The following is a 15,055-nucleotide window of genomic DNA, read 5'->3' as shown; positions in this document are numbered from 1 at the left end:
TTTGTGTTGTGCAACAGCTGTTTGCTGCAGTGCTCCGTGTGGCAGGACTGGATGTTCTCCCTCGGATACATCAACCCCAAGAACCCAGAAGAGCAGAAAATAACTGAGATGGTGTACAACATATTTAGGATCCTTCTCTACCATGCCATCAAATATGAATGGGGAGGCTGGAGGGTCTGGGTGGATACACTGTCCATAGCGCACTCCAAGGTAAGAGTGGGATATGCACAATTCAATAATAGGTCCTGGTGGTGTCATTTTAGTCAGGACCAGTATAGACTGTTGTTTCCTTCTGGTGTGTTTTATATTTGGTGGTATGGCTCTGCACTGGGACTTTACCAGCCTTCCATGTACATACATGAAAGCCAAAGATGGAGAGGGTGGCAGTAAGACCCAGCAAAGAACAGTGGAGGCATCAGTGAAAGCAGACATGATATTAATAAAAGTCAGGAACTGTATGAAAAGGAGGAGCTGGAGTAGAGATCGGTTACAAAGTGGCTTACAGATCTGTAGCAAATACAGTCAACTTAAACAGAGCACCCTAAGTAAGATTTGTGAATAGGATGCTTAGCTGTGGCTTTAGCTGATGTGGGCTGCCACTGATAACAGCTGTTGTTGTGCAGCAGTGCAGGTTGAGTTTGACTTTGTGGCCTGCTCTGTTTCTAGATGGTGTTTGGTTAAACATGAACACATATTAATGTGATTTTCAGGTACTGAAAGCGTCTGATTGAAGTTGTCTTATAAGCTGTACAGAAACATATTGATTTGTACATATTGACTGCTGTTATGTATTCTTTCAACAACTTCCTTGGCCCGGGATGATCCAACATAGAGACACTTTAAGTAACTGATCACGGCTCTTTTCACTGTTCATTGATGGAACTTTAACTCACTCATTTTCTCATCTTGAAGTAAAAGTGAGGGGACATTATGGATAATAGTCTAATGGCCCCAGAAGGCTAGTGTCCCAGTTTTATCCATCTACCTTTTGGTATAAAGGATGAGTCTCCTTTGGACTACCTGGTGGTTATTGATGTGGAGATTCACTTTTGTTAGTGCTTGTGTGCTGATAGCATTACCAATAATACTCTACCATCTGTCACAGGTGACCTATGAAGCCCATAAGGAGTATTTGGCTAAGATGTATGAGGAGTACCAGCGACAGGAGGAGGAAAATATGAAGAAGGGAAAGAAAGGCTCTGTTTCCACCATCTCTGGCCTCTCTGCTACACCTGCGCCTGTCGTCAACGGCAACTTAGAGATCGATGACAACTCCCAGACGCAGACACCTGAGAGTGAGGCGGAGTACAGTGAGGGGGCTGGTGGAGACTCGCGCAACCTCCTTGCAGAAGGTGCTGTGAAGAGACCTAACGGAGAAGCCCTGACACCTGGGGAGCAAAGCACTGCTCCAGGGGTGAGAGTGGAAGTCCATGACCTTCTGGTAGACATTAAAGCAGAGAAAGTAGAGGCCACGGAAGTAAAGCTGGATGACTTGGACCTGTCTCCTGAAGGTCTTGGTGGAAGTGTAGGTGGAGGAGGTGGGGGAGGAATGGAAAATGGACCTCTGGTAGAGGTAGATTCTCTCCTGGACAGTGCTTATTGCACTGTGGTTCAGAACCTAAATGGGAATCTGGCACCTAAAGATGACACATCAGGCTCAGGGGTTGGAATGGGGACAAACCTTGGGCTTTCAGGAGTCAGCCTGGATGATGATGGGAACATGGGTCCCCTCATCACATTGGCTGATGAGAAAGACAGTGTCCCGAGCAACAACGGATTTCTCTTCAGTAAGGTAGGATTATTGTCATTCTACTACTTTTTATCCTTTTTAGTCTTTTTACTTTCCCATATTGAAACTGCAAATCTTTCCTCAAGTCTCAATGTGTACTGTTTTTCCATTTGCCCCATTCATCCCTTCCAGGTTGATGAGAAGCTGCTGCCAGCTTTGGCAGCCACAGATCCCCTTGTATTGCCCAGTCCAGACCAGCCCACTCCATCTGGTCCAGCCCCAGCTCACTCCACCACCAGCGCCAGTGATGATCTCAGCCTACTGGCACACATGACCAGCTGTGGCTCTGACTTAACACAGACCCAGAGCCACACCACTGGGGAACTTCCAGAGGATGGGCCCTTCAAGATCCAGAGCCCTCTTGCTGACATCAGCTCAATTGCTGAGGCTGAGAGCCAGACCCAAGGAACCTCTAGACCAGATTTTCCAGAGGGAGAAGGCACATCCGGTGCAGACGGAGAGGCTGCAGGGCTTAAGACTGGGGGAGACACAGCCAGCACCACCTCTGATACAGAGAGATCAGATGATGGGAAAGACAAGGACACAAAGAAGATCCAAACTACTGCAACTACTCAGGTGTGTTCAAGTGTGTGTGTTTAGTTGATTAAGAGCAAGCCCCTCACAAGTAAGCTAGGTCACTCTAACTGCACCGTGTGTGTATGTTGTAGTGCCATGAAGGTATAGTACTGCACATACTGTAATAAGAGTGGAATTATTTGTTTTCCTTGACTGCATGTATCTAAATTTCTAAAGCTACATGTTATCATGTGAATGCATTGAAATTAATTACAAAATATGTGTATAATCACATTTATAGCTACCATCCAAACCTCACAGTACATTTAAGTGGCTGCAGTTCCTCATTATTTTGTACTTGCTTGTTGGAACTTTGTGTAATAAAATCACAGAGCTGGGGAAAGTACTTTTTCACCTCCTCACTGAGATTTATCCTCTCGGTTTAAGGACTGAACAAGTGAGCCGCCGGTCACAAGCCTGCTACTCTACCTTGTCCAATGTGATTTGTGTTGTGATTAAAATAAACAGTTCAGCAGTGGCCTCATTTTCACGGCCAAAAAGCTGAGAAGCTGCCCACACACACGAGCTAAGTTTCAGTAACCCATCTTTGAATGCACAATAAGAGCCTTCTGTGGTTTTTTTCCTATGGTTTTGACACCTTAAGTGAAATTGAATTTCATCGGTGTGTGCATGCCAAGTTTCATATTAGACCAATGAGCAATGTACCGAATGTCTTCACTTGTTCAAAATGTTTTGCCCTAACTATTACAGGCCCTCCACGGTCGCACTGCAGCCCAGTTGGAGAGGGACCTGCGTGTTGATTTGGGTTTCAGGGGTATGCCCATGACAGAGGAGCAGCGGCGTCAGTTCAGCCCAGGCCCGCGCACTACCATGTTCCGCATCCCAGAATTCAAGTGGTCTCCGATGCACCAGAGGTTGCTCACTGACCTGCTGTTTGCCCTGGAGACAGATGTGCACGTGTGGAGGAGGTGAGTTTGAGGCCATGTGGCAGGTGTGTGTTAGTGTAGCTGTTAGTTTACCATTTTTTTTTTTGTTTGTTTGTTTGTTTTGGGCAAGCCTCTGATATGATCATTTTATGCCTTGTTTTAAATGTGTTTATTACACTGAAGATCTGATTCATTTGAAAGCAGCAATGTGCTTTCCGATAAAAACTGTATCACACTTTCAAACTCTTTTTGTTGTTGTTGTTGTTGCAGCCACTCTACAAAGTCAGTGATGGATTTCGTAAACAGCAATGAAAACATCATCTTCGTCCACAACACAATCCACCTCATTTCTCAGATGGTGGACAACATCATCATCGCCTGTGGAGGCATTCTGCCTCTCCTGTCTGCTGCCACCTCCCCTTCTGTAAGTGGCTCTACTCCACCCCTCTGTGGTAGGAGGGAAGACTGCAGGTCAATTGCTCTTTCATAGGCCTGCTATTCAGGCATTAAAGCCCACATAGACTTTAAAGAACCTGCTAAACCTGATTTTTTGTTTTTAATTATAATTTATTTATTTTTCCTTCCCTATCAGCACAGATCTTACATGTGTTGTTAGGGTAATTTTACTGAGTTAACCGATAAAATCGTGGTAGACAAAAAAAAATGCAGTTGAACGTTATACTTGAAAAAATTGTAAACAAATTAAACTTTCAATAACACTTTCCGGATTCCTCTCATTAGTATTTCAGTATGTGTAACTGTCAATCTAACACTTCTTAACAATATTTTGTTCTAATTCTTTTAATTAACAGCTTTTGTTAGCTTTATTAGTCTATTGTTTTAAGCACCTTTGCATTTTAATCTTTCCTTTCCTCTCTCTGTTACATGTGTTTTGTGTATTTTCTCGTCTTTTTTGTCTCTGTTTTTGTCTGTTTTGCATGTGCAGAATTCTAAGAGTAGTGCCAACACTGTAAGTTGCAGTTTCTTCCTCTCTTTCTATTCTACTAATACTTGGCTCTGGTTTATTAACCATTGTTAATGACACTAACCCTTGCTTGTCTGACATCCATAGTGTTTCTACATGTTGTGCTCCTCTGCTGCTTACCAGTACTCCACTTTATATTGTTTTTATCTATTGATTTCTCAGCCTCTGTTCTTAAAGATTAAATATGCTAACCCAGTTGGAATAATATATGAATATAAGGGTTAGAGTAGCCTGAAAGGCCACAAGGTGGATCTATAATAAAGAGAAACAAGAGGGAGAAGATTATTTAGGTGGTATATAATGTGCTATATATTTTATGAGAGTATTTCCAAACATCCTTGGGGGTTGCATCTGCTAAGCCTGTCCCATTTGTATCAACACTAAAGAAGGCAGGAGGAGCCAGACCCCAGAGGGGGTCAAAGGGAGAGGAGGTGACCCCTGTTCCTGGGGGAGGAGGCGCAGGGGGAGAGGTGCGTAAAGAGCTTGAGTCTCTCACCATCACCAGAAGAGCTAAGAGCACCAACCCAAGCCCTTCTGTCCTCACCTTGTGTGTCTGTTATCCCCCAAATGTCTGTGCTCACTTGCTCTGATGAGCCTCCAGATGCTTGCACTGTCGGCTCTCCACAGCCCTGCACGTCCTGCTTACTGAAGCAGACACACGGAAAACTGCACCCTTGGTTTTGACCCCTCCAATGCTGCCTTCAGATTTTCAATGTAGTGTCAAAACAGTTCGATAAATCAAGAGGCCCTAGTTTGATTTTCTCATCATATATTCCAGACTTAAGCATAAATCTCTCCACACTGCTACTGTTAATGCTAAAAACCCACACTGTCTTTGCCACAACCCCACTGTTACCATTATATGTGTGTCACCAAGCTGTACATCCTGTGTGTTTTGTAGAACACCTCATGTTACCAGATGTCATCATATAAGTATGTTTTTCATCTAACCAGCATGAAACTCAAGGTTGCTTTCCCTATTTGTTGTGCAACCAGCCATGACTGTTTTGGTCCTGCTCAAATAAAAAAAAAAAAAAACAAACAAACAAGATAATTGGTGGATTTCTTCACCTCTCTTAAGTACTGTGTATTCTGTTTTTCACTGTATAACCGGCGAGCACGTGTGTATTTTTCCTCTCGTTCCCAGACGGAATTGGAGAACATCGAGGCGACGCAGGGGATGTCTTCAGAGACTGCGGTCACTTTCCTGTCTCGTCTCATGGCCATGGTGGATGTACTGGTGTTTGCCAGCTCCCTCAATTTCAGTGAGATCGAGGCAGAGAAGAACATGTCCTCAGGAGGGCTGATGAGGCAATGCCTCCGCCTGGGTGTGTGCTAGTTGAATCTATTCAGTGTTGCTGAAAATTTTTAGAACAGCTGATTCTGTGTTGAGACCATTGGTTTCAACCGTGAGGGCCGCTTAAAGAAATTGCAGGAGCATGGATGACCAGGTTAAACTAAATTGAATGAGTATGAATTTTATAGGGCAGTTTTGTATGCTTTCTTTGTCTGTAATTGTAGAAATAAAGTATTTTAAAATGATATAGATATATTGTAGATCCATCCATCCACTTATCCAATTCAGGGTGAGGGGTGGGAGGGACGTGTCTGTCATAGGTTGAAAGCTGGGGCGCACCTTTTACAAGCTGCCAGGTCAGAGATAGACGATCTGAAAATTAAATTAAGGTGGGAACACAGAATGTTGCATTTTTGCTCTGTGAATAATTTTCTACTATTTGGCACAATAATAAAATATTTGATTCAAAATAACTCGATTGCTCTCAAGCTTGCATTTCAGAAGAAGTTGTGACTCCCCTCACACTATCTTGGAGGCAGCACTGGCCTACTCTTCGCTGATAATTGGCTGTCACAGGTCCTTATAAGTAAACGTCTTGTGTGGAGTGTCTTCTTGTCACTTACCAACTTGTGACAAATCCCAGGTCTCAGTCCCAGATGAACCCCCATTTGTCATAAGCTGGCTCAAAGTAAGTAACAAGGAGTCCATGCAAGAGTTTTATGTAGATAAAACATCTTGTATAGCTCGGAAAGCCCAGGTGAGCCGCAATAGCTGGCGTGAGTAGGCCAGAACCACCTCCGAGGCAGTGGGAGGGGCATTGGAATGTGCTTCCGATCGCTCCAGATTACTTACATTTTATCCCTGCGTCTTTCTGTTTCTTCTGTGAGGACTCAAGATTCAGGGTGGTGCCTTGTCCAGATTGCCAGTCTCTAACCAGGGTTTGAGAGCTCCAGTGACTAGTTAATTAGCTGATCATTTGGTTGACTTATTCAGTGTTTTATAATCAGTTGATTAAGTAATTTTTCTCACAGAAATACCAGATATTTGATTGATGGCAAAGTATACTTGTTTACATTTTAATTTCTTAGATTATAGTAAGTGGAGTATTTCTGGATATTAAGAAATACATTAGATGACCTTACATTTCTGCAACAGTGTATCGTAATGGACATTTTTTTTCACTGTTTCTGATGTAGGGCAGAGACCTTATCACATCACAAAATGAGTAGCATATTCTGTAACGAAAAGCTTTCTTTGTTGTGTTGCGGTATTCACGGGTGTGTGTATGCTTTAAACAAATTCTTTTACACACAGCTGCAACAAGACACAGGACATGCCTGTTTCTTTGGTTGTTTGTTTTTTCTTGATATGTAAAAGCTGACTCCTGACTCTTTTTTTCCTCTACCTCACTGTGTCTGTCAGTATGTTGTGTGGCAGTTAGGAACTGCCTGGAATGCAGGCAGAGACAAAGAGATCGAAGTTGCAAGTCCTCCTTAACCAGCAGCAAGTCACAGGACAGCCTCCACAGTGCCTCCACTGCCAGCAAGGTACCACACACAGAAATCAATTGCACGTTCAGCAACACCTAAAACTGTCACAGAAACATGCATATGTATGGCACGCCACATTTGAGATTCTGTTTTCCATATTTAGCAGGATCCAGACAGACTTCTCCAGGATGTAGACATTAATCGTCTCCGAGCTGTGGTTTTCAGAGATGTGGTAAGCGCGTGTGTGTGTGAGTGTGCGCGTGTGTATTTTTGGTGTGTACCGTATTTGTCTGGTTATAGATATAAGGACAGAAAAATGCCTGAGTGTTTCTCTGCTGAATGTGTCCATGTGTTGTTTTGCTGCAGGATGACAGTAAGCAGGCTCAGTTTCTGGCGCTGGCAGTTGTTTACTTTATCTCAGTTCTCATGGTTTCGAAGTACCGGGACATTTTGGAACCCCAGCGAGAGATTGGCAGATCTACCAGCTTATCCGGGAGAAGCATCCGCCATGAGATTAACTCCCCAACCAGTACAGGTGATCTTTGTTTTTCTTTTGCTGCATTTTCCTCAGTGATCAAGCATAATTTTGGATGAGATGGTGGTAATCAGTGCACTGCTGCTGTTGCGAATTACATTCTTTGGCCAAATAGTACTTTTATCAAGAATAGAGTCCATTAAAATGGGGGAAAGGAGAGTAGGTGGAAGAAAGAAGAGTACTAAAGTAAAATTAGGAATTTCTTGATAGTCTCTTTTACATAAAGAAAATCTGCTTCTTTAAATATATCAGTGTTTATCCTTAAAAAAATCTCACTGCAGCTTTTATTTGTTCCACATTTTTCCAGAACACCCATCCACAGCCTTCTCCGATCGTGACAAACAGACCCCCACCCCTGTGGATGACTCTCCCCGTGCCGGCCTTCCACACACAGACTCAGGCATTGGAGAAGAGGGCCATGTGAGCGGATCTCTAAATGGGTCGGAGATGGGTCTTGGACTCGGGCTCGGCCTGGTGGGGAGAGAGACAGATAAAGACCGAGACAGAGACATTGGAGGTGGAGGAGGAAGTGGGGGAGGAGGCACAGATCTGTTGTGCAGTCTGTCATCTGATGTTAGAAGGTCACAGGAGAGCCTTTTGGATTCTCCCCATAACCCCAGCTCCAACCCCAACACAAGTCAAGCTCCGCCTTCATCCATCTCCAGCATCAGTCAAACAAACAAAGGCATCAACGTCAAGGTGGGCGTGTGATTCCAACATCCGCATCTGGCCAGATATCTTTAGATCACTCAATTGTGATTTCTTTAAACATTTGCTATGCAAAATGTTTTTTTTTTAACTAATAGAAATGCTAGATGTGGTCTAATGCAGTCAAACAATCTATTTATATTTACCCTATAATATTATTCACATGGATTCTGTATTACTTTTAACCTTTCAGTGAGGTTATGTGTCATTAAAACATACTTACTCTTCCAACTGTGTTTTCTGTTAGATTATAAAACAAAATCAAACTTGCAGTCAAAGCAAACTTTTTTGATACTTCTCATAAGTATCATATTATCCCTCTCATTTGTCACCCTCTGAAATGCAGGAAATCCTGAAGAGCTTGGTGGCAGCTCCTGTTGATGGTGGGGAGTTGGGACAGGAGTCTGGGCCAACTCCCTATCACCCAGACCCTGCCTTGAAGACACACCCCATGCTGCCCATGCAGTTCCACTCCTTCGACAGGTTGGTCCCAGTTTTTTGACCTACAATGGGTATAAAACAAGTATAGGTATTAAGAGTCTGTACACACAACCTGACACATCCATTTTGCACTATATGTACTAGGGCTGCTACGATTCATTGACTAACTCGAAGAACTCAATTATTGAAAAATCCTTGATGCAAATTTTTTGCTTTGATGCTTCGTTTAAGCAAAAATAGACCAGCAATAGAAACGTACACTACATTGCAAAAGGTATTCACTCGCCCATTCAGATCATTGAATTCAGGTGTTCCAGTCACTTCCATGGCCACAGGTGTATAAACCAAGCACCTAGGCATGCAGACTGCTTCTACAAACATTTGTGAAAGAATGGGTCGCTCTCAGGAGCTTCGTGAATTCCAGCGTGGTACCCTGATAGGATGCCACCTGTGCAACAAGTCGAGTCATGAAATTTCCTCACTACTAAATATTCCGCAGTCAGCTGTTAGTGGTATTATAACAAATTTTTATTACACAGCAAAAATCTACAGTAAAGCTGCAGAAGTTAAAATATGCAGATGAACTGTTAACATAGTCTGACACGATGCTTAAATCAGGCAGCTCGCTGAAGGCTGACAGCAGCCGTCCTGCTTTATATGGCAGTGATACCTGCAGCAAGCAGGAGTGAGTCTAAAGGGGACATGGGGTGTAGTAAAACTGAGCCGCTGACCTGGGGCTGTTGGGTTATTACCATTAATTATTAACACTGCCGCCATCATAACGTCTGTTTTCTGCATTAGAAAACGTTGCATCAAAGCAGAGGACAAACCTCAGGTCTGAGAACAGTGATGTGCTCGCTTTTCTTCATTTCAACCACTACATGCTCCTTTAAAGGCTTACAACCACACATACTGACTCATTCACTAGCACACTTAAACACGCAGACATACAAACACATTCACACACGGAAACACACCAAATTTACCTCATCCAGGAGATAGAATACTGCCAGAGTAAAGGCTGTTTTATTTTATGCCTTAGTTTAGTACTTGTGATTATTTATGTGTTTTTACATTTAAGAAAAAATTTTAATATGATTTTAATATGGGATATAAATACAGTTTATTTTTTTCTGACAGATGATGTATGCAGTTAATCTATTAAAAACTGCAATTTCTATAATAGAAAACAACAAGCAGCTCATTATTTCCAAAGACAAAAGTAAAAAGACAAAAAGTATTTCTTATCTGATTACTCGATTAATTGGTGGAATAATCAATAGAATGCTCGATTACTGAAATGACTGATAGCTGCAGCACTAACACATACAGACACATACTGATATTTGTCAGGCTGCTCTGCAGTTGGTGCAGAAACTGATCAGTTGTCTCATATGTAGAAAATTCTTACTCTGAACAAAGTTCCTTTAATGGTAACATTTACAAATATAAACACTGTGCTCACCTATTCATGGTTTTAACTGGAAGCTTGTTATATTTTTAAAAAAGAGTTAATGGTTTGCACACCGCAGAACTCAAAATTTTTGGCTCTGCATTTACCCGACATGGTGGTGAGGATGTGTGTGGATTTTTCCTGTTTAAGCTTGTTACACTGCCATTTTAGAGGATTAATCAGAGCTCTCTTTCTCTCTGTTCACACAAAAGAAAGACGTACACTTAAAAACAGCATGTTCTAACTTTTGTGATAGATTTACCTTTCTTTGACATTTAAGACAGTCTCTAATGTTGCTGCTAAAGCTCCCAGTATTGCCTACATCTAAAAAAATGTCCTTGGTGCTCCCTGATTTTGTCAGCTGTTTTGAATTAAAAAGCAGAAATTGCTCTTTGAGATAAAGCCTTGATATCTTTGCGCACATTAGTGGGCACTGAAAATCACTGGTATTAAAAATGTGTGAAAATATTTTTAATGATGATTATTCATGAGTAGAAAATAGAAAGTTTGCCATTTCTTTGGTCAGTTAATAAACTAACAGCTGGTTTCTAGCTGCTTCTAAATGTTATTACACATACTGAAATACAGTGAAACCAACATGCTTGCACATCTGACTCAAGTCTACTCTGCGTTCATGAGCACAGTGGTCATGACACAATACAGGCACAGATCAGTGCAAGGAACCAAAGTAACACAAAGGGGCATTGTACAAAGAAGCTCATCTCAAGGCACTTAACATTTTAAAGTAAAGACCATACAATAAAAACCCAATGATCTGACAAACCCATATGAGCAAACAGTAGGTGACAGTGGGGAGAAAGAACTCCCTTTTAACAGGAAGAGATGTCCAGCAGAACTAGGCTGAGTGAGGGGCAGCCATGACTGGTTGGGAGTTGGGATGGAGAGAAAACAGAAAAGAGAAGGAAAGAGAGAGAGAGACGACAAACCACAAATGGGGCGTAACACAAGCTATGGAAGAAAGAACACAAATGACATGCAGTAGTGGCATATACACACATGGAGAGTGAATAGAGGGGAGTGGAAGTGAATTGCTCAGAGCATCATAGGAAGTCCCTCAGCAGTCTGGGCGTATAGCAGCGTACCTAAGGGACAATTTTGGGTTATCTGACCTACAGGTTTTACCAAAAAGGATAGTTTTAAGCCAATTCTTGAAAATTGAGAGGATGTCTGGCTCCTCAATTTAAACTGCCTCTCGCTGCACCTTTGGAAATGATGAACTACAAGTAAGCCTGCAGTGTGAGAGCAAAACATTCTGATAGGATAATCTGGTACTATGAGGTCTTTAAGACACGATGGGGACTGATTATTCAGGAGAAAGTGATTTTTTTTTTTTTTTTTTTAACTTCTAGATCTACTCTAGAAGTAACAAATGCATGGACTAATTTCTCAGTATCACTCTCAGCCAGGTAGGAGGTACGTTTGCCTGATGCCTTTATGTCTCATCTTTTACAGGAGTGTCGTGGTTCCAGTCAAAAAGCCACCACCCGGCAGCCTGTCAGTCAACACTGTGGGCACGCCCACCACTAGCGGAGCAGCCTCTGCTGGCAGCACACCCAACATTTTTGCTGCTGCAACAGCAACACCCAAGAGCATGATCAACACTACAGGTGGGAGAGAACGCACAGATGTTGTGCACTCTTTAGGTATCCATCCTCTTCACATGTCTTTTTGAGCCTATTAATGTAATTTCTACATGTATGTTTAGATATTTTTACTCAAAAAGACTTTTGCCAAGTCTGTAGTTTGTGTTGAAGCAGATGGCGCACGCAGACAACTGCAGTATGACAGAGGTGTTTGTGTAAAAGGCTAGAAGCTACTCAGAGGCTGCTCAATCAAGCAGAATTGAATTTCTTCTCTTGTTACAAAAGTCTTTGATGCTTCACGCTTCTGTCCTGTACCAGGCAGAGCAAACCAAAATAGAAACAACCTGAACCAGCAGATCCTTTCAGGGTTAGTTTTAGCCTATTTTGGAGGCGGATGAAAAAGGTTGCAGATACACATCAAAAATAAGCTACCTCGCTTATGGTGGACACTGTGCTTATGGTTTGTATTTAATACTCAATGCAGGAAAAACAGATGAAGATAAAATATGTATTAGATATTCTTTGACCCAAATTTACGATAACAAAATGAGAATTGAAAAAAACCCATCAGCAGACGTGCAGGTCAGTGTCCTTTCTGAGCAGAATCATCCTCAGCAGGTCCACTGTAGCAGAGTGGATTTGTATTTGAGGCTTTGTCAGCCTGTCAGACATATTGCACTTTATCATACATGCATAATGGAGAAGGAAGGGATTTGTTCCCTGGAATGGATTCTGTATATTGATTGCAAAGCTTTTTTCACTAACGGGGGCCATTACCAGAAGACAAGCAGCCGCATGTCCAGTAAAATACCATCAAAATTGAATTTGTTTGCAGCTGATCAGAGACATTAATACATTTTCTGCATTTCTACGCTTCGTGCCAATCTTTGTTCGTGTTACTATAATCCTCGTCTTATTTTTCCTCACTTTCCGTCCTTTCCAGGTGCTGCAGATTCTGCTTCCTCATCCTCATCCTCTTCTTCATCTTTTGTCAATGGTGCAACTAGTAAGAATCTGCCAGCAGTGCAGACAGTGGCACCCATGCCGGAAGACACCATGGAGAATATGAGGTCAGAACGCTCCCCATCATACAGCTCTTGGTCATTTCATTGGTTCAGTTCCCTCCTACTTTCTTTTTCCCCGTCTTTGGCTTTTGTTTTTATGTTGTCTTTTTTCCTGGGTGCTTGTCCCTTTTCCACCTCATTCCTGTCCCTTCATCCTCCTTAAAGAATTCTCACTTTACTTACACCTTCATTACAGGATTATAGGGTGAGATAAAGTTTTGTCTAGAGTGATGCACATGTATACATTTTTAGGCTTATGTAAAATAAACATGACAAAATTTGACATGTTAAATAATCAACCACAAAAGACAAAAGAAAAGGTTCTGATATCAGCTAATGTTAATCGTCTTCTAGCCACACATATTTTATTTTTGTCTTGCACAGGTACCCCTGACACTTCTCACTTACCCTACACGACGGTGCACGATCATCTTTGAAAACTTTGTGAAACTTTATGAAAACGTCACCACTTACTAATTAAAGCTGATAATTTCATAAGCTTAACAGTCTTTGTATTTGAAAACATGTAAATGAAATTGTCATTAACAAAAATCTGTGTTTTGTCTCCTAATGTATAGGTGCCACTAATAAAATTATGATCATCTGCAATATGAGGTCTTTACTAATTAGCCATCAGCATTAATAATTAGCAATTATTCCTTTAACATTGTAGCAGATTGCACTGTAACATTTTTGTCATTATACTCTCCTTAGACATGTTAGCAGATACAGTGATGTGAGAAAGGTTTTCACAGGAATCTATGCAGTCTTGTCAAAAACTAAGTGCACCCTTCCTGCTTCCATAGGAATTAAAGGGAAAGTAGCGGCCAGCTGGTGCTAATCAAATGCACTTGGTTAACTGATCACCAGCGAGTGTGAGCACTTCTATAAAAACAGAAATTTTAGCAGTTTGCTGGTCTGGAGCATTCAGGTGTGTGTTAACGCAATGCCAGGCGTCACCATTCCACTGATTCACCCAAAGGTCAGACCGTGCAGTGTTCAAAGAAACTGCAAAAAGCCAAAGAGCTACATCTCAGACTCTACAGGCTTCAGTTAGCATGTTAAGTGGTAAAGTTTATGACAGTACAATTAGAAAAAGTATGGCTTGTTGGAAGGGTTGCAGGAGAAAGCCTCTTCTCTCTAAAAAGAACATGGCAGCACGGCTTATCCGAACAAACCACGAGACTTCTGGAACAAAGCCCTTTGGACAGACGAGACCAAAGTGGAGATGTTTGGTCGTGATGCACAGGACCATTTCTGACAAAAAACAAACACAGCATATCACCTGTGTATCTATGCTCATACCAGCTGTCAAGCACATGGTGGAGGGCTGATAAATCATCAGCCACCTTGCAGTCACTGATTTGACCACAAACTCCTCTGTATGCCAAAGTATTCTAGAGTCAAATGTGAGGCCATCTGTCAAAGAGCTAAAGCTTGGCCCAGTTTGGCCATTCAGCAGGACAATAATCCCAAACAGAGCAGCAAATCTACAACAGAATGTCTGAAAAGGAACAGTATCGAGTTGTTGGAATGGCCCAGTCAAAGTCCAGACCAAACTGATTGAAATGCTGTGGCGAGACAGAGAGCTGTGCATAAATCCCTGCAAACCTTAATAAACTGAAGCAACACTATAAATAGTGGACCAAAATTCCTCCACAACAATGTGAGAGACTTAAAGTCAGAGAGAAATCATTACTTCAAGTTACTGCTGCTAAAGGTGGTTCTGCCAGGGTGACTCATGGGGTGAACTTTCACAGGTTTTTCACAGGATTGCATAGAGTCGTGTGAAAACTCTTTTTCACATGACTTCACATGTTCTTCTAAAAGTGCACACACACGAGTGGGTGGGTGCGTGTGCATGACTCCCCTTAATCAGTGCGCATGTCTGCACGTGTGTGTTTATGTGTGTGTGTGTGTGTGTGTGTGTGTGCGCGCGCATGTGTGTGGTTTGTATTGCAGTGCCTATTGTGAGGTGGCGCAGTGTGCGCTGCGCAGCGGTCAGACGCCCCCTGAGCTCAAGTCTTTTAGCTCTCTGGCTGGCTTCCAGGCAGCCCCCCGAGATGCAGGACAGTGTTTTAGGCAAGGAGATACTCGTCCTGTCCCCATGCCCCTCCCTCTGCCCCTCCTCCACCACACACCCTCTGCCACGCCCAACCACTACTAAATGTTCCCAGAATGCCATGCAAGAAAGGGCGGACGTCTTCAGCAGCTTCAGTAGTTTTT

At 42.4% G+C, this 15,055-nt stretch overlaps 1 protein-coding gene across 1 annotated transcript in view; it reads left to right on the top strand.

The window, feature by feature from the left end:
• nbeaa (neurobeachin a) overlaps positions 1-15,055 on the top strand; it is a 111,055-nt gene that overhangs the window by 75,551 nt on the left and 20,449 nt on the right. Inside the window, exons 21-36 of the mRNA XM_030745791.1 lie at positions 18-210; positions 1,106-1,792; positions 1,922-2,365; positions 3,077-3,294; positions 3,523-3,676; positions 4,199-4,222; positions 4,627-4,707; positions 5,385-5,565; positions 6,957-7,081; positions 7,188-7,256; positions 7,391-7,559; positions 7,867-8,258; positions 8,614-8,750; positions 11,635-11,789; positions 12,709-12,835; positions 14,792-14,911. Of these exons, the coding sequence (XP_030601651.1) occupies positions 18-210; positions 1,106-1,792; positions 1,922-2,365; positions 3,077-3,294; positions 3,523-3,676; positions 4,199-4,222; positions 4,627-4,707; positions 5,385-5,565; positions 6,957-7,081; positions 7,188-7,256; positions 7,391-7,559; positions 7,867-8,258; positions 8,614-8,750; positions 11,635-11,789; positions 12,709-12,835; positions 14,792-14,911 (3,276 nt within the window). The remainder of the gene's footprint in view (positions 1-17; positions 211-1,105; positions 1,793-1,921; positions 2,366-3,076; positions 3,295-3,522; positions 3,677-4,198; positions 4,223-4,626; positions 4,708-5,384; positions 5,566-6,956; positions 7,082-7,187; positions 7,257-7,390; positions 7,560-7,866; positions 8,259-8,613; positions 8,751-11,634; positions 11,790-12,708; positions 12,836-14,791; positions 14,912-15,055) is intronic.

The sequence above is a fragment of the Archocentrus centrarchus genome, chromosome 14, assembly GCF_007364275.1.
Source record: "Archocentrus centrarchus isolate MPI-CPG fArcCen1 chromosome 14, fArcCen1, whole genome shotgun sequence".
NCBI lineage: Eukaryota > Metazoa > Chordata > Actinopteri > Cichliformes > Cichlidae > Archocentrus > Archocentrus centrarchus.
This window is presented reverse-complemented; position numbering and strand designations above follow the sequence as displayed.